The 23489-nt window shown below is 42.0% G+C and overlaps 1 protein-coding gene across 5 annotated transcripts in view; it reads left to right on the forward strand.

The window, feature by feature from the left end:
* AFF1 (ALF transcription elongation factor 1) overlaps window positions 1-23489 on the forward strand; it is a 202457-nt gene that overhangs the window by 100229 nt on the left and 78739 nt on the right. For all 5 annotated transcript variants that reach the window (XM_077882800.1, XM_077882798.1, XM_077882799.1 and 2 more), the window contains 2 exons: window positions 10562-10682; window positions 11079-11999. In XM_077882800.1, the coding sequence (XP_077738926.1) occupies window positions 10562-10682; window positions 11079-11999 (1042 nt within the window). The remainder of the gene's footprint in view (window positions 1-10561; window positions 10683-11078; window positions 12000-23489) is intronic.

Genomic DNA, 23489 nt, shown 5'->3' on the forward strand with positions numbered 1-23489 from the left:
TGTAGTATACTTGGACTTTCATGACTAATAATATGGCAAACTGAAGAATAAAAACCCTAATATTAACTGAGACATATGGTGTTAGCTGAGGCAGCTTTCATGGCTGACCTAGGAAAGAGAGATGTCAGCTTCCTTCTCGGTTTGAGTCATTTGATGGGTACAACAGTCTGGTAAAATCAGTTTTAGGTATGAGACAATGAATCGTATTTTGTCATCAAATAATGAGTAAGACTGGCAGGCTTCAGGAGAATTCTCGACTGTTTGGAATTGAGTAATGCTTGAATGTAATCACTAAGTCAAGGATAGTAGATTAAGCATCACTTTCTAGTTCTAAGCCCTGTGCTCTCAGGAAGAGTCCTTGCCATTAAGAAGCTCACAGTCTGATAAAGAAAATCTGTAGGCACGTGTACAGTCTGTCTCATTTCTGTAAATGTAAACATGGAAAGACTTGCAGGAATAGATGTATTCCAGAGAAAGGAATCATTCACATCAGAGATTGGAGGTGAGAATGGAGTTTGGGGCTAGGGACCCTGATGGAGAGGCAGGGATATTTGGGAAGGCTTCGAAAGGGGGAGAGTTCTCAAGAGAACTGGCAGAGATAAGGGCTGTGCTTTTTTCCTACATCCCCCAGTTCTTTGTGTTCATAGTATTGGGAAGGGGCGCAGGAATGGGGTCTTCCCCATTTTTGTTTGAGAAATGAGCAGAAAGAGGTCTTACCCCTTGAAGGTTGGAGGTAAGTTGAAGCCAGGTACTGAAGGGTGTTGCTTGGCTTAACCACTGTAGTTTTAATCCTGTAGGCAGCATTGGGCTCAGAAAAGCTGTAAATAGGTGAGTAATAAGATCAGATTCATGATTTTTATAAAGGCATTTTCTGTGAGGCAGCTGTGTGGAGCTAAGTGGCTGAGGACAAGAAGCCTTGTGGGGCTGTGCTCCCAAGTCAGAAGTAAGGAAGTCCACACAACACTTCATTTAAATTTTGGATGTTTAATAGATTTAATATCCCAAACTTTTTTTTTTTTTTTTTGGTTGAGCATGAATTAAATGAGACAAGCATAAAAGTCTAGAACTTTGAGCTAGATAGTCTCCATTCTTTCTTAGTTTATGATCACCACATTCTTTTATTTTGTGGCTATTATAATACAGACTTTCACCAGCCTCATTATTTTATAGGTGTGTGATGTGGTCCTTCATGGTCAGTTGAGTGTGAAAGAAGAATGGCATGGTAATGAGGCCAGTGCTCTGGTTGATCCTAGTACAGACGAGATCTGCAGGGGAGAGCCAACAGCTTCTGCCCATGTTTCTGACTGGTGCCAAATGTACAGTTGCCAATAAGGCAGGCGGTCTGAGGTAGTTCCGAACACCAGGGACCTTTATAACTAAATGAGGGAACAGAAATAGTCAAGTGGCAGATTTATCTCTAGTGAGCCTGTTGCCACTGTGGGAGGGGGAGAGTCATTTCTGTACTTGCTTTCAGTTAACTGCAAGTAGGAAGTGTTGGAATTTTAGGGATCCCCTCTGAGAGACTGCCTTTTTCTGGAATTTCTTAGTTACATTAATATGTTCTCATTTCAAATAGCATTAAAAGCAAATTTTACTAACCCCTAGCACATAGATTGTCAAATCTTCAAGGTCGGGAGTGATTTCTTTTCAGTGTTGTGGTTTGTGTAATTGTGCCGTTTGCATGATGGCCTTCCTCAGTCAGTACTAGTTTTTTGATTTTTAAAAAATGTTTAAAATGTGTGTGCTTGTGTTTTAAATGTGTTTAGAAGGTAAAGTACTATGTCTTATGCATAGGAACACAGTAGCTCATCTGTCTCCTCTCCCCTCATCGTCCTCTTGTTGGAGCTCTGTATCCCCACCCACACAGCTTCCCTCACTGCCCTTTTAAGACTATTGAAGAAGACAAATTCTTGTGCTTTTCCATCAATAGGATACAAATGCCTCTCCAAATATATTTATGATCTATTAAGGTAACCAAAATGGGCTATAGTGAGACAGGTTTTCTAAGAAAAAAAATCAGCTGCTGGTGTTTGAACTTTGGAACATAGTCTCTAAGGCACTGCTTTATGCAGATGGGTCTGTAATTTTTAGTAATGATTGAAGACTGAGTCCAGGGTCCAAAATCAGTGTTCATAGGTTCCAGTGAGAGTTAGTGGCAAAATGTTCAACACCTCAATTTTTCTTTAGCCCTGATCTTGATGTTGTTACATGAGGCAGTTTCTTTTGTTCTTAATCAAAATTTTTAACTGCACAAATAATGAATGGATACCTTCTCATTAAAAAAAAAAAAAAAAAGTTAAAATATTCCTTAAACCACTATACTACTCCTTACCTCCTCTACCCTAATCTGGTGCTTCTTCCTGATAGATATTTGTAAAATGAATCCTATTAGACCTTTGCTACATACTAACGTATGTAGAAAAATACCTGGCAGGTTCATTTTGAAAGGTAAATTAACGTGTCTCTCATTAGGATGGAAGTGCCTGACCTTTTACTCAAGTTCGCCCAAGTTGAGGCTCTCTCAATTCAAAACTCATAGTATGTCTATAAGATATATAAAAATATCTTAAAGGTTGATTTAATTTTGCAAAATGGAGTGATATACAACTCCTTCAGTATTCTAATGAGGCTGAGTCTTCTGTGGCAAGCAAAAGTGAGTAGCAGAGCTGTACTTTGAGATAATCCCCTTGGAGCTCCTCCAGGGAAAAAAGAGTGACATAATTCTATTTTGTCATTTCACTTGGCTGATTTTTCTTTTATATTAAATCAGATTTGGTCTTTGAAATTAAGGGTTAAATCTTTGTTTTTTCTTTGCATTTATTGTGTGTGTTAGGTGATGGGGGAAGTAATAAAGGTGAAATCTTTGGAAGATTTAGCTGAGTGATTTTTATTACAAGAAAACCTGTTGCAAATTCTTTCACATGTACAAAGCAAAAGAGGGAAAAAATTCCCCATTCTTTGAAGCAACATTTCTTCTTTCAAACATGGAGCCACTCTGATTTCTCATGTTTAAAGTGTATTGATGAGTAATACAGATTTAATGGCAAAATGAACTTTGTGCTTTGAAATATGTTGACATTGTCCTGTAAAGCCAGTATGTGAAAAATGTTCCCTGAATGTTAGATTGTAGGACTAGAGAAACATGGTGGCAAAGGGCCTGAAGATGGACTTTAAAAGTCAACAGAGGTGGGCAGTCCCGGTGGCTTAGTGGTTTAATGCCACCTTCGGTCCAGGGTGTGTCCTGGAGATCCAGGATCGAGGCCCGTGTCGGGCTCCCTGCATGGACCCTGCTTCTCCCTCTGCTTGTGTCTCTGCTTCTCTCTCTCTGTGTGTGTCTCTATGAATAAATAAAATCTTAAAAAAAAAAAAGTCAACAGAGGTGGTTTCCAAAATAAAAAAGTCGCTTGCATGAGAGTAAGAACCCAAAGCTGCTATCCTTTTGTCTCTGTCACTTTGTGACATATCATATCACCAGTCTCTCTTTTTTTTAAAGGTTTTATTTATTTATTCATGACAGACACACAGAGGCAGAGACACAGGCAGAGGGAGAAGCAGGCTCCATGCAGGGAGCCCGCTGTGGGACTCGATCCCAGGACTCCAGGATCACGCCCTGAGCCAAAGGCAAGTGCTCAAACGCCGAGCCACCCAGGCGTCCCATATCGCCAATCTTTAAACCACCCTTTCCAACTTTTGTGAATAGACTGAGAGTTTTTCGTTTTGTTTTCTCTTTTGTCCATTCAAATCAGAATGGCATAGTCCTCCTAAAACAGTAAAAAGACTCATTCTTTTCAAAAATTAGTCTATGTTTTAGATTTTAGGATTTTTTCCTTTCCTTCCTGCCAAATGTCTCTTCCATGCCTAGGGAGATAAATACACTGGAGAAATTACACTCTATCCCCCAAGGAAGAATTCAACTTTTAAATGTGAGTTCTAGAGAGAATGGTCACATCTGTTAGAGGCAGGTCTGTGTGGAGTGGTCAGTCAAGGGTGATAAATGGGTAGTCAGCTGTGCATAGCCTGCCCTGGGGGCCCAGGGTTGCCATGGAAGCACCCAATGGCATTTGGTGATCCTGCATGACTAACCTAGATTAGCAGCAGGGCCCGTGGGCTCCAGCCTGGACGTAGGTGCTCACAGCCAGATGATGGCCCCATCGCTCACGCTCAAGTTGGCCCTTCCTGTTACTTATAGTGTCTTTTCCTCCTTCCACCTATGTTCTTTTCCTTTCTTTTTTAGTGCAAGGGAAATTGAGAAAGAGGATCTCTCTCATTAATCCATACCAGAACTGTGATTTCTTCATTCTATCACAGTGTTGTAACGCATCTACCCATGATGGCAAGGAGGGACATTTGAGAAGTCAGAGTAAATGGGCCCTGACAGGCCCCAGCATGGGCTCGACTGAGTGACTGCGTTCAGGGGCTGAATGGGCAGCTCTGAATTCCTCAGGAGTTCAGCACCTCTCCGAAAGCGAGAGCAGCCTGGTGTGTGTTAGACTTCCAGGCTTCACCGGGGCTCCCGCGTGGATTACAGCCGTAGGATTCTGTGACTGCAAACCTGCGGCCGCTCCGCCCGAGTAATGGCTGGTGCACTCGTGTTCTGCAGGGCCCACCAGGCACAGGAAGCTGGAGCCTGTGGTTTCCCCTTTGGTCTTTCTAGTTCGCTTACGAGGGGGGAAAAGTGGAGGGCAGTGGTTTGTTGCAGAGATCTTTTTGATCCATCGGTACTGAACCTTTGCAGACGGGGGACAGTAGTATGTGATCCAAAAGCAACAGAGTGGTGACTGAATGGCCGCTGGAAGTAACTCCCTATTTTATTTAGGCAGACTTCTGCGGAAACTCCTGACCATCTGCTGGGTGGTCAGACTTGGCACCCTCCCCCCAGGGGCACTTCAACATGTGGCCTTATTTTTGAATGCCCTCGGTTGCTTCAAATCATCATGTGACTTGGTGGTCTCTCTGTCTCTCTCTGTCTCTCTCTCCCCAGGTCAGGGGAGGGGGCTCCTGGGCTGGCCAAGCAAGTGGCACCAAGGCTCTAGGAACTTGCCTGGGTTAGTGGCCAGAAGTTCCTGGGAGTGGAGCCTGATATCAGGCATGTAATGGCTGCTTTGGTGCAAGTTTATTTACAGCCTGTCCTTGAAAGAAATTAATGTGAAGAGCCCCTTAGCACTTTGGAGAGGACTTGTGAATTTAGAGGTTGTTATGGAGCCAGTAACCTCAAATCTGTAAATTAAAAAGGGCTCTAATTTTTTTTTTTTTAAAGGCTCTAAAATAAGAATTGTGGTGTGGTTTTTATAACCTGAGGAGTAACTTCATGCTGCTGGCCATTCCTCTCTCAAAGGGCTCTCTGTCCGGTCCTGAGGCAAGGACAGACCCTCGTGGATACATTGAACCAAACACATTTTGTGGCTCTGAGATTGCTCTGCTGGCAGGGATAAAACCTGAATCATCGATGTGTACCTTTTTGAGACCAAGGAATTACGAGTGATTGTAAATGAACACACAGCACACCTTCTTTGTTGTTGCCCTATTTAATATTGTTGTTGCCCTATTTAATATAGCCTTGCTGTGCAGAACTTGCTAGCAGAACTGTGATTAAGAATACCTGCTTTTTTGCCAAACAGACCTGCATTCGAATTTTAAGGTTATCATTTAATAGCAAATTAATCTGAGCTTCATTTTTTTTTCCTCGTCTGGAAGATGGGGTTAATAATCTCCCTCTCACAGAGTTGTGAAAATTAAATAGGAGACCGATGTGGTGTGCCTAAATCAGTGCTGACTGAACAACAGCTGCTAAGTGGTGGCAGTTCTTGGCAACCTGCTGGTACTGTCATCCTTGCTCCCATTTTTGGTAAGCTTTATTAGAGTGATCCATAGAGCCAAGTAGAGTGTGCACACCTAGAAACTTGTTACGTGTAAGATCTCACGTCCCACATCAGATTACAGACTCAGAAACTGGGGGATAGGTCTCTGCATTCCATGATTTAACAGGTCCTCCAGGTTGATTCTAGTGTTCATTGATTTGGGAACCTCTCACCTAATCCAAAATGCTGCATAGAAAGCAGGGAAGGAGAACTTGTAGCTTTGTGTGGAACAATGAGAAAGTCCAGTGAAAGGATGATGTTGGGATGGGGTTATCCCCTAAGGGAGAATGTTTTCTCCTCCACACCAGAGGAGAAATGCCACCTTTAATTTAATTAAATGAAGTGATAGTCACCTTGTAATTATTCAAAGGTAATGAAGTCTGTGAATCATGTAGGACATGTACTTCAAATCCCCTCGTTTGAGATTCTTCTGTCGACCCCGTCTTTGCACCTTGAATTAAAGATGATGTGTAAGGCTGAACAGTGATTTACTCACTCATGACTACTAATTGTTTTGATATTTAAAAAAAAAAATATTTCCCCTGATGTCAAAATAGAATAAAGAAAAATATTCATGAAAAAATTTGCCTATGAACTTTAGCAAACCATTCGTTAAACCATTGCAAACTTAGAGTAAGTAAAAGCCAAGTAAACCAGAAAGCTCCCCAGTGTGACTGGTAAAACCCTGACAGTTGCAAGGAGAAGGTAGACAGTCCAGAAGAATGAGGGCTCACAGCCTGTCCTCTGTAGTCCTGGGAATTGTGAACTGGTCACTTACTGTCTCTTCGGCCTACCTCTGCCCTGCCCAGGAGCCTTGGGGAGTGAGACCCAAGGGACAGTTGGGGGAGAGTGAGTTTCTCTCACAAAGTCTAGAACTCATAAAACTCATCCTACCAGTAACACTCATGAGGTCTTTCCTCATCTCACTAGGTTTTTCAGTTGAAGGGTAATGAATGGTTAATTAAAAAAGAAATACACTCAAAGGTTGTTTCAAAATTGGTATAGTATTACATTTGTCTGCCAATAAAATCTTGGTGTGGGTTTTAACTTTTAAACTAATGAAGTAAAACCTCTAATTAAGCCGAGTCCCTAATTTAATAGGATTTTTTCCCCTGTGGGAGGTACCTGGATTTTTGAGTCACATAGCAGCCATAAGCCGGTGTTGGAAACATTGTAAAATTGGGTTCTTATTATTTCCATAGCAATTTTTGTTACTTAAGAAATAAAACATTGAAGTGTGGTAAAACTCCCATGATAACGGAGATAAGGCTGTGCTGATCAATTTAGAAATACCTGAGTACTTTTAAGCCAGGGTAGCTTTGCTTAAAAATATGTGTGGAGTTGATAGAAAAATTAAGTGAGGACCCCAAGCTGCCTATAGTTGGGGTGCCACTGCTCACACCCTCACTTTCCATCTGGAACTGAGAACTTTGCATTTGGGTTACCTTCTCGGAGACCAAGGTAAAAATCAGAAGTGGGCAGAAGTCTGTTATTGAAGTGGAACCAAAGGCTGTGAACACTCATAAGCAAATAAAGCTGTAGGGACTGTGGTGGTGTAACCTGCAGAATCAGAAAGGGAGAACTCCCTTCGTGATGAGGATGGTAAAGCAGGTGCCCTTGGGAAGCTGCTTCTTACCTGTGTGTGGTACATGTACCAAGTAGCTGTGGAAAAGAGAAGCTTGGCATTTCGGGTTGCTTACAAGACAGTTGCATGCCCTACCTGCTCTGCAGGTGGCTGTAAAAGCAAGTTGGAAGGAAAAAACTTATTTCCTGATCAACCCTCTTAATTGGCTCTCGTGGATGTATGTTAACGTTACATGATTTTTTTTTAAGATTTAATTTATTCATGGGAGACATGGAGAGAGAGGCAGAGACATAGGCAGAGGAAGAAGCAGGCGCAGGCTCCCCATGGGAAGCCTAAGGTGGGACTCAATCCCCAGTTCCTGGAATCATCACACCCTGAGCCAGAGGCTCAACCACTGAGTCACCCAGCTGCCCCTCATGTTTTTTTTTTTTTTTTTTTTTGAGCCAATGAAGAATTACCAAAAGTTATAAAATAACTGAAAGGAATTCCTGAGTGGTCATCAGGTTCACTGTGCTGCTTTCAACCAGAAATAACTCTAACTGTCCAAAACATGTGAGATTCAGACTCTGTTGAAGAAGATTCCATAGCTAGTTTCTGGTTTAGTCTTTTTTTTTCCAACTTTTTTCAGTATGTTGACTAACATAAATTGTTCACTTTGTAGTTCTCTTGTAAAGTATGACATCAAGCTATCCATTCTTTAGGAAAAGTTTTTGTTATGGTAAGCTTAAACAGGTAATTCTTTGGCCACATCCAGGTAAATTTAGCCAGGTAGCTTAGCCTCCTCACCACCTTAAGGCTATGGTAAAAGCAGAAAATAACTTTATAGATGGCTATTTTTAAAAAATTGTTTTTGCATATGTCTTCCGGAGTTAATCTTTAAAAATTTATATGTAAGTCTTTAAAAATACATTATAAACATAGTGGCTGTTTTTTAATTTAAAACTAATGGTTAGGGATCCCTGGGTGGCTCAGCAGTTTAGTGCCTACCTTCAGCCCAGGGCATGATCCTGGAGTCCAGGGAAAGAGTCCCATGTCAGGCTCCCTGCATGGAGCCTGCTTCTCCCTCTGCCTGTGTCTCTGCCTCTCTCTCTGTGTCTCTCATGAATAAATAAATAAAATCTTAAAAACAAAACAAAACAAAGTAATGGTTAGTTTCTATGTAAAGTACCGTGCATTAGCATCAAGAGAGAGAGAAGTGAGAGGTTTTATTTTGATGGAGCTCACATTCTAGGGGGAAAGGGGAGGAGGAGAGAGAAGCACTCATTGTGTTATATTAGCACATGCTTGGTGAATTTAAGGAAGCCTTTAGATTGGGTAACATTGGAACCACCCTAGAGATTTGCTGGTAGCTGAAAATCGGGGATAAGGGTGTGAGGTTGAGAGAGAAGCAGAGGAAATTTGTTTGATTAGAATGAAAGCATCAAGGTCCAGGATACCAGTGAGGAGCAAGGAATAGTCTGGAATGCCCAGAATATACAGGTGGTTTGTGGGTGAATCATATTCCATGTGTGAAATGGTCCTGGGAGAATTGATTATCATTCAGAGTTCTAGAGATGAGATTAGAGCAAGAGGCTGCTTTTAAAGGTTATGTTTGGGAAGTAGACATGACTGTCAAGGAGAATGCATGAGGCAGGTCTACAGGGAAACAGTAGGGTGATATCTAGAGTAGATTTGTACTAGATTATTGGGAGAATTTTAATGCCATAGCAAGGATTTAGAGTTAATTCTGCATCAGCAAAGAGCTATCAAATGCTTGTTATTTTAAAATGTGGGTAGTGGCATGGGAACCAGAGCTTTAGGTTGGATTTCTTTCTATGAGAAGGCTAGTTTAGAGAGACAAGATGTTGGGGAAGCAGGGAGAACAGTAAGTAGGCTCTTGTTGGAGAAAATAAGACAAGTCATGAGAGCAGAGAGGCCAGGAAAAGGGGTGTCTGAGATCAGCACTATAATTTGTGAAGGTGTGCATGTGACCTTGGCAAGACAGTTTAATTTTTTCCTACTTATTTATTCACATAATGATGGGGGAAAGGATTCAGTAGCTCCCCTAGAAATACATGTATGAGGACAAAAGTCAGTTTATAGTTCTTACTATCATTATTCTTATATATCACATATGAGTGTCGGGAGAGTGTGGCCTGTGTTGCTGACCTGTGGCCAGCCTACTTTGGGATTACATGCTAGCTAAAACTGCACTCTTGTTGGTTTCCTTCTGCCATTTGTCTGTCAGTGAATGCATTTTTAACCCTTTTAGTGCCAGGGCTGATGATTTAGGATATATTTTTATGTGGTTTAAGTAGGGCAATCAGATTATCAGACTTCTCGGTAGGTAAAGCTGACATCTAAAATTGGATTTTCCTGGGGATCCCTGGGTGGTTCAGTGGTTTAGCACCTGCCTTTGGCCCAGGGGGTGATCCTGGAGTCCTAGGATTGAGTCCCACATCGGGCTCCCTGCATGGAGCCTGCTTCTCCTTCTGCCTGTGTCTCTGCCTCTCTCCTGCTCTGTGTCTCTCATGAATATTTAAAAAAAAAAAATTGGATTTTCCCATCCTTTACATTTGAAATGAGAATTAAAATTATCTTTTGGGGTTTAACATGCCAAGACACTCCCGGTAGAATAGGCAGAGAATGAAGTAAATGCTGTTTTGGGTGCTTGGTAATCTTTTAATTATGAAATAAACCTTTTGATTTTAATCTTCCAAAATGTATAATAGTGATCCAGGAAAACAGCCTTATTAAAGTTCACATCCTGCTGACTCCTTCAGATGAAAAGCTTCTATCTCTACCCCATATTTTGCAAGCTGAAAGTAAAAATAACGCTAATCTTGTCGCTCTTCCACGACTGCCTATAAAAGACTGTTCAGTTTGGAGTCAGTCCTGAGCCACGAAGGGCAGTATTCCAGAGTGACTGCTTAGGTTTCTGGAGCCAGGACTTAAGGCCAGAGGGTCACAGCCTCAATCCAGGAGTGGTTTGGGGGACTTACGCTTTCTTTGAAACATTTCCTTTGTTATCACTTCTTGTTGACCTCTCCTGGCCTCCCTCACACATGTACACATGCAAAACGAAACTTGGACGCTGATAAATTTTATTGTTTTTGTTCCTTTGTGGCATCTGAAACAGCTTGTACAATGAAGACCGGAACCTGCTTCGAATTAGAGAGAAGGAAAGACGCAACCAGGAAGCTCACCAAGAGAAAGAGGCATTTTCTGAAAAGATCCCCCTTTTTGGAGAGCCCTACAAGGTATTCAGTGAATACTAGAAAGCCTGATTTATCACCATATTTCACTCTGTAATAGAAAGTGAGTTTGAACAGGGGTCACAAATATGAAAATAAGACCACTTATCTTAGATTGTCTTTGAAAAAAGACTGAAAATTCTCTGTACTTTGCCATTCAAATTACCAGTTTGTGGTCTTCCTTTGTAATGTTAGTCTCCTGTCTTTAGTAATATTTGTCCAGGGTGGGCTTCTCAACAGGATAATTGAGTTTAAACTGCATGTTACATTTTATGTTATACATTAAATAGAAGTGGATTTTTTTTCTTTAAATAGTATTATGTAACAACATTTATTAAATGATGATTTTCCTTAGATTTTTTTTTTTCCAGTATCTAACTCTGCTATATTTTTCTTTTCCAGACAGAAAAAGGTGATGAGCTATCCAGTCGAATACAGAACATGTTGGGAAACTATGAAGAAGTGAAGGAGTTCTTTAGCAGCAAGTCCCACCCTCATCGCTTGGATGCCTCTGAAAATAGGTTGGGAAAGCCAAGATATCCTTTATTTCCTGAAAAGGGGAGCAGCATTCCATCCCACTCCTTCCACACGAGTGCCCACCACCAGCCTGTTAATACTCCTGCCTCCGGACCACTTCCTGTTGGTAACGTAAGCCAGAACCCAAAGATGGCACAGCCAAGAATGGAACCAATGTCAAATCCTCATGTCAAAAGCTATGGCCCACCAGACAGCCAGCACCCAACCCAAGATCGCCTTGGTCAGGAGGTGTGCGGCTCTGGTCATCACAAAAAAGGTGACCGCAGAGCTGATGGAGACCGCTGTGCTTTGGTGACAGACTCTGCTCCTGAGAGGGAGCTTTCTCCCTTACTCTCCTTGCCTTCCCCAGTGCCCCCCCTGTCATCTGTACATTCCAACCAGCAAGCTCTTCCCCGGACACAAGGAAGCAGCAAGATTCACAGCAGTAACAGTAATAGTAAAGGCTATTGCCCAGCCAAATCTCCCAAAGACCTAGTAGCAAAGGTCCATGATAAAGAGACCCCTCAAGACAATTTAGTGGCAGTTGCCGGCCTTGGGGTGGCCCCTCCCCAGCCACCTTCTCAGACTTTCCCCCCACCTTCCCTCCCCTCAAAAACTGTTGCGATGCAGCAGAAGCCCACGGCTTACGTCCGGCCCATGGACGGTCAAGATCAGGCTCCTAGTGAGTCACCTGAACTGAAACCACTGCCGGAGGACTACCGGCAACAGACCTTTGAAAAAACAGACTTAAAAGTGCCTGCCAAAGCCAAGCTCACCAAACTGAAGATGCCATCTCAGTCGGGTGAGGTGAGTGGAATTTCATATCTGGGGCAATTTCAGTGTGAAGGGGAATTCAAGATGGAAGTTTCTGGTGACTTGGGGGCATGGGTATCAATGGCTTTTGGGTTATGAGACTCCTTTTTGGCTTTAGGATTTTGTTGACCCACAAAGAACTCAGGTCTGAGATGAATTATTGATGACAGTGAAATATGATTTTCAGGAAGGTATTTTTAAAAAACATTGAGCCATAATTTATATACTGTGAAATACAGAGATCATGAGTACATTTTGCTGTGTTTTGAAAAATGTATACACCTGTATAACCCACAACCCAGTCATATTTATCATGAGAAAGTTTCAGGAAGGTTTTGAGCTGTCATTGCTTTTGTTTGTTTGCTTTTACTTGTATGTTTGGGGGAGTACTGACTTATTTTAACATTCTAGAGGAAAAAAAAGAAAGGAGTGGTGGTGGTTAATACTTCCTCAGCCTCAGTTTTTCTGAGATCCAAACCGTAAAAAAAAAAAAAAAAAAAGTTAAAATATTGAAGGCAAAGCATTTCCAATGGTTTGTTCCCAGTAAATTACAAGAAAATCTGAAGCTAAAGTTCTGTTCTAGTATTTTTTCTTTCTTTATCACCTAAGAATGAAGACTGGGGGTGTGATGATGTCTTATGGGAGAGTGAGTCAAATATACAATACAGAATGTTATTCATGGCTTTTTCAAGTAACCAAAATACTTGATCTTTTTAAACAACAAAAAAAATTCCTTTTTCTTCTCCTTTGGTAAATGGCAGCATTGTGTTTGAATGAAGAGAATCAGAGCACACATCTTATCACTGAAATTCTAAATTAGCAACAGTTACACCAAAATTCAGATTAGTAGTGCAAAGTGAAATGTTTGAAGTGAATTTGTCTGAAAGCCTATCTGCTAAGGTAATGTCCTTGGTTTAGTTACATCTATTGTATAAACATTCTAATTTGCATATCCATCACCCGGAGGCTTTTGTGTGTACCCAGATATCAGTCCTCTTACATAGTGCTAGAAGGTAAAATTCCTTAAGGCTTAAAAACAAAACCAAGGGAGACTCCTGGATGCTTAGCTGGAAAGATAACCCTTATCTTGAAGGAGGAAAATCTATTCCTCCGAGGTGTCAGTTTTTGGTTTAGAAGAGGTTATAGCTCTGTCCACAGTCAGCTCTTGAGCTGTAGTGAGTCTGAATGTCTTCAGAATGTGACTTGATTAGAGGCTGAGGAAAAATGGGAAAGAGAGAGGAAAACAAGTGGTAGAAATGACCAAGATAGCAGAATTCTGCCTTTAACCTCTTAAGTTATGAAGATTTCACTGTAATGAAATACTTATTAAACATTTTCTGTGCTGTGCTGGGAGGAATGGTAGGCAGCAAATTAGAGCCCAATGGAATGAAATGAGATCCCCTTTCATAATGGCCAGTCATCAGCCTGCCTTATAATTTGTACAGTGAAGAACTTAGTGGGATTTTCTTTGCTTTGTTTATCAAATGAGGTATGTTCAGTTTTCCGAGTTTAAAAAACATAAGGGAGAAATTTAAACATTTTCTTTCTTTTCTAAGATTTTATTTATTTATTCATGAGAGACATGGAGAGAGAGACAGAGACACAGGTAAGAGGGAGAAGCAGGCTCCCTGCAGGGAGCCCGAAGCAGACTGTTTTGGGACTCCAGGATTACGCCCTGAGCCGAAGGCAGTTGCTTAACTGCTGAGCCACTCAGGCGTCCCAAACATATTTTCTTAATTAAAAAAATTAAAAAGCAACTAAAAATTGCTTTTAAACAAATTTTAAGACAAATCAGATATTTGCATTGTATACCAAATGCATGACCATATGCTTAAGCGCAGGGCAGGATGCCAAGCAAGTATTGGTCCTTGCCCTAGGCGAGATGACAGTCTAGTATATAGGTCAGCCTCCACACAGGAAACAATTAGAGAACAATTGAGTCCAGACTATCTACTACTTGGTGCCTAGAGAAAGTTTCAAACTGCCGGCCAGCAGTCTTAAAGCTGGGGACCTAGGTACATTCAACCAATGGGATTTCCAGTTGACCGTCCAGGGGAGAGGGTCCTGGCTAACTTACTGCTTTCTTGGTGGAAAAAAAGAGATAAGCCAAGCTGAGATTTCTCTAAGGCCTAAGAGCTCCTCAGATTTAATGTGTATTTCAAACATAGGACCATGTGATGGTTCTTGAATATTTTCTGAGTGGATATTTGAAATGCACAAAATCCTCCATAGGTTTGGTGATTGAAGAATGGGGTTTTCTGGCACAGGGTCATCTGCTGTCAACAGTTTGAGTAGATGTAAGTATTTTGTCTTTGGCCTGTGTTTGCAGTGAGCATTCATTTTAATAGGATAGCTCTGTCTAGTTTCTCTTCAGGATTCTCACGCTAGTGGCAGCTGTGGTGCCAACTGCCTTGGAGTCCCTGGGCAGATGGAGGGTGCCGGGCAACAACCACTGTGAAGAGGGAATTCAGAGCTAAGGTCTTGGGGTAAAGGGGGAATGAATCTGGGAAGCAGGGATATTGGTGCTCTCTGGCTGGGTTTTGGATCTGTTTAACTCTTTTAACTAATCTCACATTTCACAGATTTTAACATTCATTTTCTGTTCACACACCTGAGAAAATGGGCATTAAATATTTTTGTTTGTTTAAACTGTAGGTTGGATTAAAATCTCAAATTTTAGTATTCTGATGAATCAAAGGAAAGCCTAGAGTGGGGGTTGGAAAAAGCAGGTATTAATCCCAAAGCAGGTAAACTAAATATCGAACCAGAATATTAGCAATATCTTGGGCTGTTTGTGACATTGAGACAGAAGGATAGAGCATGGCGATAGAGGAAGTTGGCTCTTGGTAGCCCTGAGAGAAGGGGAGTGGGAGTAACTAAGTGGTTTTCCTTTATTTGCTTAATTTGCCCTAAGGCAAGTAAGAGGAGGTTTTTTCCTGGTTTTCTGAGTGTGAGGGTTTTGTGGCTTGTTTCTTCACCGCCAACCCCTTCCCCATGGCTTCCATGAAATAGTATTTTAAAAAACGAACCAAACTGGGAAAATCCTCTTGTCTGCCTGCCTCCTTCATTTTCAAGCCACGTACATGTGAATTCCTTACACCACACTGTCCTTTCATTTTGTGGAACGTGGTTTGTATATTTTAGTTGGTTCTCCATAAAAAATGATATTCTTTTCTGGAATAAGTCATTCTCACAGTTAAAACTTAGTCTTTGCTAAAATCCTACAGGGAAAAAAATCATCAAGAGGTCAATATTCTGACCACATAGAGGCCTGTCTCACAAAAATCTGCACTTGGTTTTTCTGTGGGCATGTCAGTTTTAGTTTTGTGTCAACTGGAAGATGTCTAGCAGCTTGAAATGACCCATCTGAGGGGTACAGCCAGGACTTGGTGATCTTATGTGGATACCTTCCAGCTGTAGAGTTGCCACATCAGATGGACTTGCCCAAGTGGAAGGCTGAGATTCCTCTCTATCCCTCTTTAAAAAAAAAAAGTTTCATTTATTTGAGACAGAGCCCAAGTGATGGTGGGGGCGGGGCAGAGGGAGAAGGAGAAGCAGACTCCCTGCCTAGCAAGAAGCTGATTCCAGGCTCAGTCCCAGGACCCTGGGATCATGACCTAAGCCAAAGGCAGATGCTTAACTGACTCAGCCACCCAGACGCTCCTCTTTTCTTTCTTTAAAGTAGCCTCCATGTCCATCGTGGGTCCCAACATGGGGCTTGAGCTCATGACCCAGGGATCAAGACCACCTGAGCTGAGATCAAGAGTCAGACACTCAACCAACTGAGCCACCCAGTTGCTCCTATCCCTCTTGTCTGCCTGAAGATATCAAATGAAAGTGAGAGAAAAACCAGGGCATCTCTATGTTGTGTTGCTGAGCATAGACCTCAGGATGGGTATAGGATTTATGAAATAGATGTTTTATTGAAACAGAGAAATAGAATAAGCCAAGATGGGCATTTAAAATTGCATACTGGGGATCCCTGGGTGGCTCAGCGATTTAGTGCCTGCCTTCGGCCCAGGGCGTGATCCTGGAGTCCCGGGATCAAGTCCCACATCAGGCTCCCTGTGTGGAGCCTGCTTCTCCCTCTGCCTGTGTCTTTGCCTCTCTCTCTCTCTGTCTCTCATGAATAAATAAATAAAATCTTTTAAAAAATAAAATAAAATTGCATACTGGATTTAGAATATTAGACTTTTAAAGCTAAACAGCCCGTTCATTTTGCAAGTATGGCCTAGGAGGGTGAAGTCACATAATTTTGCTAAGATTTATAGTTAGTAGCAAAACCAGAGCTCGAACTCTCAGTTCTATGATCTTTCTGCTTCTGCTTGTTAAGTACAATTGGAGACTGCTGGAAGATCTTGAGTAGTGATAGATCTTTCTCTTTTTTGGAAAATAAAAATCATTTTAGCTTCTGGGTGGAAAATGGCTTGAGAGGCAAGGGTGGAAGCAGGGAGACCAGTTAGGGGTTGATAAATGATTGATGGCTTGGAATAGGATAATAGAAGTGGACTGGTGCGGACTGGACAAATTCCTGATGTTTTTGGCAAAAAACTGGTAGGGATTTGGTTGTCCAGGTCAGTGCGACAAATTGGCAGTCATAAGTAGCAGAGCAGCTCAGAGAAAATGTTAAGACTAGTAATGATAAGTTTGGACTGTGTTTGCATATAGTCGGCATTTAAAGCTTTTGGGACTAGTCTGCCTGAAAAGTGCCTGAATCAAGCCCTTCCTGGCTCAGCTTAACCTGTGGCAAGGGGCAGCAGGTGGGAAAAATGAGGATGAGCTGGATCTTCAGAAATAAAAGTGGAAGACCAAAAAATAAAATAAATAAAAAAGTGGAAGACCATCCTGGGAACTTGAGAATCTGCTTATAAAGTAGTAGAAATGATAGGTTTCCATTTTTTAGAGTTTGAGGTATACATGTAAATGGTACAGTTATCTTAATTCACTCAAAATAACTCCTGGCATCTAGCAGAATTTACGAGTGGTTTAAATTTGCTACTGCTTCGATGTCCTTATGTGGTCCCATGCCACACCCCTCCAGATGAATCTGATTTTGAGTCCTGATGGTCTCTGATTTCCTTGTGGCCTCTTATGGCACTAGTGAGGAATGATTTCTGTCACCTAATTTCCAAAACCTGGGTGTCACCTGAAGCTGCAAGTTCATTGTTGGACCACCTTGACACATGGCAAGTCTTAAATTGAACTTTCCATTTTCACTAAACTGCCAGCCTAACCGTGTGAATTAATCCACAGTGGAAAACTGTGTGTAATAGTGATTCACTTTGCATTCATATGTGCGAATGGTCTTTCCTTATTTGTTTATTTGAAGATTTTATTTATTTGTTCATGAGAGACCCAGAGAGCGAGGCAGAGACACAGGAGAAGTCCTCCATCCAGGACTCTGGGATCACAACCTGAGCCAAAGGCAGATGCTCAACCAACTGAGCCACCCAGGTGCCCCACAAATGGTCTTTCCTACTTCCAATTTAGTTCTCTTATTTTAAACCTTGAAAAGAACAACTTGCTTATTATGAAATGATCTCACACTTTAGGCCGTTCACTTCTGGTATGTTGGTGGTATGTATCTTGCTAATGCAGAACTCAGTGGAGTTAATCTCACTCTCTTCCATATACACCATCAATTTTGTGACTTGTAACTAAAATATCTAGAGCACCTACGTTGTGCCAGGCCTTATGCTGGGGACGGGGTTACAGTGGTTGGCAAAACATGGGCAGCCCTGGTGGCTTAATGGTTTAGCGCCGCCTTCAACCTGGGGTGTGATCCTGGAGACCCCGGGATCGAGTCCCACCTTGGGCTCCCTGCATGGAACCTGCTTCTCCCTCTGCCTGTGTCTCTGCCTCTCATGAATAAATAAATAAAATCTTAAAAAAAAAAAAGGTTGGCAAAACAGGTCATTTCGATCCTCTTGGACCTTGACTATCTAGTTAGGAACTGGCATTTAAATAACCACTCAGGGATCCCTGGGTGGCGCAGCGGTTTGGCCCCTGCCTTTGGCCCAGGGCGCGATCCTGGAGACCCGGGATCGAATCCCACGTCGGGCTCCCGGTGCATGGAGCCTGCTTCTCCCTCTGCCTATGTCTCTGCCTCTCTCTCTCTCTCTCTGTGACTATCATAAATAAATAAGAATTAAAAAAAAATAAAATCTTTAAATAACCACTCAGAACACTTGTAAGAACTTTGGCAAGTGCTGTAAAGGAAGGAACCCACAAACCATTACAAGACGGATGAAGGGGAACTGTGGCTTAGAGAATGAAGGAGCTCAGAGAATTCAAGCAAGACCTGAATAGAGTAAAAGTGATGGAAGTGAGGGGTTGTCTTAATCTGTTTGGGCTGCTATGAACAAAATACCACAGACTGGGTGGCTTATGAACAACAGAAATTTATTTCTCACAGCTCTGGAGTCTGGAAGTCCAAGATCGAGGCGCTAGTAGGATCACATTCTTGAGAGGACCTTCTTTCTAGTTTTAGTTGGTGTCTTCTTACTGTATCCTCACTTGGTGAGAGGGGGCAGGAATCTCTCTGGAACTTCTTTTATAAGGCACTAATCCCATTTGTGAGGGCTCTGCCCTTAAGCATCTCCCAAAGGCCCCTTTTCTAACTGTCATCAGTTTTGGGGTTTCAACATGAATTTAGGATTTCAGCATGAATTTGAGGGTTACATAAACATTGAGACTGTAGCAGATGTGCTAGGAGTTAGGCAGCATAAATATTTCAGGAAGAGGGAACAGCATATGCCTCTGGCTAATGCCCAGTGATGTACAGAGACTGTTACAAGTACTCTTGGGTTATGAGCTCGGTAGTGTAGATCAAAGGGGAGTTTTGCATTTCTGAAACTTGGCAGCACATCAGAATCACCTGGGGAAGCCTGCTAAAGATACAAGTTGTAAAAAATAAAAATTCCTGGTCCCCAGCCTGGGAGATTGATTCAGCAGGTACACAGGTAGGCTCATACATCTATATCTGTGATTTTTCATGAGATTTGTTCTAGAGCCTGGCAATGAAAACTGCCCCACAGGAGCCAAAAATAGACCCCACGGAGTTAAAGGACTGTTTTCCTCCTACTGGTCCCAATATCTCCCAAGTGAGCCTCAGGCAAAAGGATCACTGGGAATTGATGGGACTTTCTGTCCTGAGAAGGAAATGAGAGTAGCCTCAGGGAAGAAACAAGGGAGTAAGATTCCAAAGACTACAGACACTCCTTTCTTGTCCCACTGCTCCTGTTTCCTTTCTTGTGTCCCCAACATTTTCAGGCTTGTGGGGGAAGTAAAATTCTTTTCTCTTTTTTTGGGGGTGGTGGTGGTAGGGAGTAAGATTTTGATACAATCTTATCCAGCTTGCTTCAGTTTTCTAAAAGCATTTTTATTACAGTAACTTTTTGTAGCAAATTAAATTAGATTCTGGGAGCTAGCACTCAGTTAACTTGGCAGACCTGCTCTACTTAAATATTAAGAAAATGGTAACAGAGCAGAAAGGTTATCTGTGTACACAACTCCCTAATGATGCTGGGTGTCTAGAGTGGAATACTCCGAATCTGGGAGAAATATTGTATAGTAACTAACTTGTATCTGCTTAGAGGCTGGCTGAATTTTAGAGCCCTGAAATACCTAAATATAAAAGTGAAAAATAGTAGCAAGTGATAGAAATTTTAGAGCAGAATCTTACAAACTGGCAGCCTGAGTGCTAGACGGGGCCTGTGGGCTATTTTGTTTTGCCTGTCTAATGTGCCTGCGTTCAAGTGTGTATGTATTTGTGTATGTTTTGGTTGTTTTTGTTTCCTTTGAGCCGATATTTACAAACTGGAGAATTCTGGTGAAAAATCAGATTTCAGTTTCACGAACTGCAGCTGAGTAGAAACTGCTCCTTTAATTTCCTGATCCTGGTAATTTTTTGAGTCTGAAGAAACACTTTAAATTCCGAAGGCAACATTCTAAGTGATAGAGGCAAGATATTACTGAATCCCCTCTAAAATCGCTAGAAATGAGTTGGTATGAATAATGGAATTACATAAAGTAGCCCAAGAAGAAATCCTACAATTGAACCTTGAAAATATTTTTGGGTGGTATTAATTGGACTTGTTTTCCTTGTACGTTTTATGTTCTGTTTCTTCTCAAAATGCCAGAAGTACATTTGGTACCAGGATAAGAAATTCCTGTTCCTCCTTGTTGTTTTCACACTTGAGATGTTTGTGGAGAGTTATTGGATCCCCCCTGGGTCCCTCATGTTGTGCCTTTGCCAAAATGTAGACATTCAACTCTTTAGAATCTTTCCAGGTCGCACGCTCTCCCAGGCTCTCACATAGCCACTAGAGTCATTTTAGCTCTTGTCTAGATTAATTGTGATTTATTTTGAGCCAACTGATAATCTTCAGGGACAGAAAACCAAATATTCCAAGGGGGAATCTGTTGATGACCGAGTTAGTAGTTTTGATTTTGGTTGTTTTGATGGGAGTGACCAATACTAATGAGTTATTTAAGCAGAATTCCTTTTAAGAGAGAATCCTGGTTCCTGTTATCATAACAAGTTTATTTTTTGGCCTTGTATTTCTCCTCTTCAGTTGCCAAGATCTATTTGAAAATTGTTATTTTCTGAGGTTAACTTTGCTCCATGTTCACATTTTCTGAGAAGTTTATAAGTCGCTATTTTTATATTGATATTGTTTTCTTTAATTGTTGAAATCACTAGGTTGACAGCCTCCCCTCCCCCCAGAGGTACAGAGTCCACACACACCATTAGTTTTCTCTTGAACTTCATTTCATTCCCTCTTTAAGCTTGGCCTACTTTCTGTCTGCATTTTTTCCCCCTAACCCTGTGGTAATTTGTCAAGCCCACTCTAATCTCCTTAATCCTTTGGCTGAAGGGTTTTGAGGTTTAATGTTTTAATCTAAGGGCCTCAGCATTTAAGTAATTAGAGGTCCTATTTCTAGCCCTGTCCCTTAGGAAAATCACCTTAGGGTTGGTTTTTTTGTTGTTGTTCCAGTGTACAAATAGGACTCTGAAAACATATATTAGGCCAGAATTTGAAGCTTTGAATTGAGCTGTGTGAATTAAAGAAAGCATTCCATGCTGTTCAGATTTCCTGAAAACCGTACATTCTTTGAGGGTTGACTTTTGTAGCACTTTGGGTTTTGGGTATTGGCAAAAGTGCATTCTAAGCCAAAGCATTTGGGAGAGAAGAAAACACTGAGGGAAGACACAGTGAAGAGCCTATCAAGAGAGGTTGGATAGAGGCAGGGCAGAGCAATGGTGGGGGGAGCGGGGCGGGGTGGGGTGGGGGATGAGCCCTCATGGTGAGAATGGGGACAGTTTGTGAAATTCTTTAGTTCCTTATTGAGTAATTTATCCAAGAACCAATGCTTAATAAAAAGGAGAAATTACTTTGGCTTGAAGGCAGACAGCACAGGGTTACAATTCTGAGACCTTGGTCAAGGAACTTGACCTTGCCATGTTGTTAGTTTATTTACCTGTACAATGGGGCTACTAGATTGAGAGAGGGTAGTCCACAAGAAATGCTTGGAGCAGCACTTGGTACATAAGAGCTCAATGGGTGGTAGTAGGAGCAATTAGAGTTAAAATTTGAACTGGAAAAAGTTAGAATTTAGACAGAGGGATATCAGAATGAGGAGTTGGTGTTGTTGGGAAGGTAGAAAGACTCTGAACACAGTCTTGTTTATTGGCATAGGCTTTAGAAATGTGGGTGGGATCGGGACACCTGGGTGGCTTAGTGGTTGAGCGTCTGCGTTTGGCTCAGGGCATGATCCTGAGTCCCTGGATCGAGTCCTGCATTGGGTTCCCCACTGGAGGCCTGCCTCTCCCTCTGCCTGTGTCTCTGCCTCTCTCTTTCTGTCTCTCATGAATAAATAAATAAAACCTTTAAAAAAAAATGGAGGTGGAATCAGATCAAAGGGATCAGGAATTCCCAGGTAGGTGCTAGGTGAAGAAAGCCCTAAAAATTTGATGTACAGGTATTAAAAATAAACCAATGAAGAGCCTAGCGAAAAACAACATATGATTAGGGGTGGGGTTATCAAGAACATTTTAACTGGTTTGTGAGGTGAGGGTACCACTGTCCAATCCTGCCTGAGAGAATAGGGGGCACTCAACTCCTGTAAGGCAGATTCCCATAGCTTGGCAATTCCTGGTATCAGTGTTTCCCTTTATAAAAACTTAGGCCCTTGAGAATATTTTACTGCCACCCCACCGCACCCCGTTTTAATTCCAAAGCCCTTGCTTATTTGTTTCTCTCAGTTGTCACAGCAACCTTGTGAGTTTGGGCCATTGGCACAAATCACCATCTTACATGCCATGGAACGGAGTGTCTAAGAAGTTTAATGGTTTAATTAAGCTCCTGAGTGGCAGAGCTGGGGGCATGAAACCAGGACCCTTAGCTTCTAGTTTCAGTACTTTTTTTTTTTTTTAAGATTCTATTTATTTATTTATTTATTTATTTATTTATTTATTTATTCATTCGTTCATTCATTCATTCATTCATAGAGATGCAGAGAGAGAGAGAGAGAGAGAGAGAGAGGCAGAGACACAGGCAGAGGGAGAAGCAGGCTCCATGCAGAGAGCCTGACGTGGGACTCCATCCAGGGTCTCCAGATCACGCCCTGGGCTGCAGGCGGCGCTAAACCGCTGCGCCACCGGGGCTGCCCACGATTCTATTTATATGAGAGAGAAGGGGCTCACACATGTGAGCACAAGGCAGGGAGGGGCAGAGGGAGAAGCAGACTCCCTGCTGAGCAGGGAGCCCTATACCAGGCCTGATCCCAGGATCCCCGGGATCATGACCTGAGTGAGCTGAAAGCAGATGCTCAACTGACTGAACCACCCAGGCACCCCTCCAGTATTCTTTCTATCACAAAACATGGTTTCTGTGAAGTAATGATCATTTGTTTAACACTCTGTTTGAAACATTAAGAGCTCTGACCTTTCTCCATGGCCTTACTTTCATGTCAGTGTCTGATACATGCAAATATTGGGTGGTACAGATGATTCAGATGAGAGGGTGATTAAAACTCAGTTTTAGTCGTGATGGCCTTGTGGCTTCCTCTGAGGTTTCCATCCTTTAAAAAAGGAGGCCACCAGTTATGAGATCTCTGGGTTTTCTCCATCTACATTATTCCCCCCACCAATCTATACTTATATTCACCATTTACCTCTTTCCCTTTGGTCTTGTAGAAGGAGCTGATCCTTTTCTTGCCCTTCCACCTGCGCACCCTTTTTGGTTACCTTAAGAAACCTTTTTTCACCCCTTACTCTTAATTACCTCTTTCTTGTTTCCTTCCTAGCCAGAGCTCTGGAGAGAGAAGTAGGTAAACATTTCTTGCCTGCTTCTTCTCCTCCCAGATAATCTCTGAACCCACTGCAAGTTGACGTGTACCCCTACCAATCCACTGTGCTGCCTCCAGTGGACTCCCGATGGACAGAGTCAAGGAGTATTGTTGAGGTGGGCATAGCCTGCT

The sequence above is a fragment of the Canis aureus genome, chromosome 33 (genome assembly GCF_053574225.1).
Source record: "Canis aureus isolate CA01 chromosome 33, VMU_Caureus_v.1.0, whole genome shotgun sequence".
Taxonomy (NCBI): domain Eukaryota; kingdom Metazoa; phylum Chordata; class Mammalia; order Carnivora; family Canidae; genus Canis; species Canis aureus.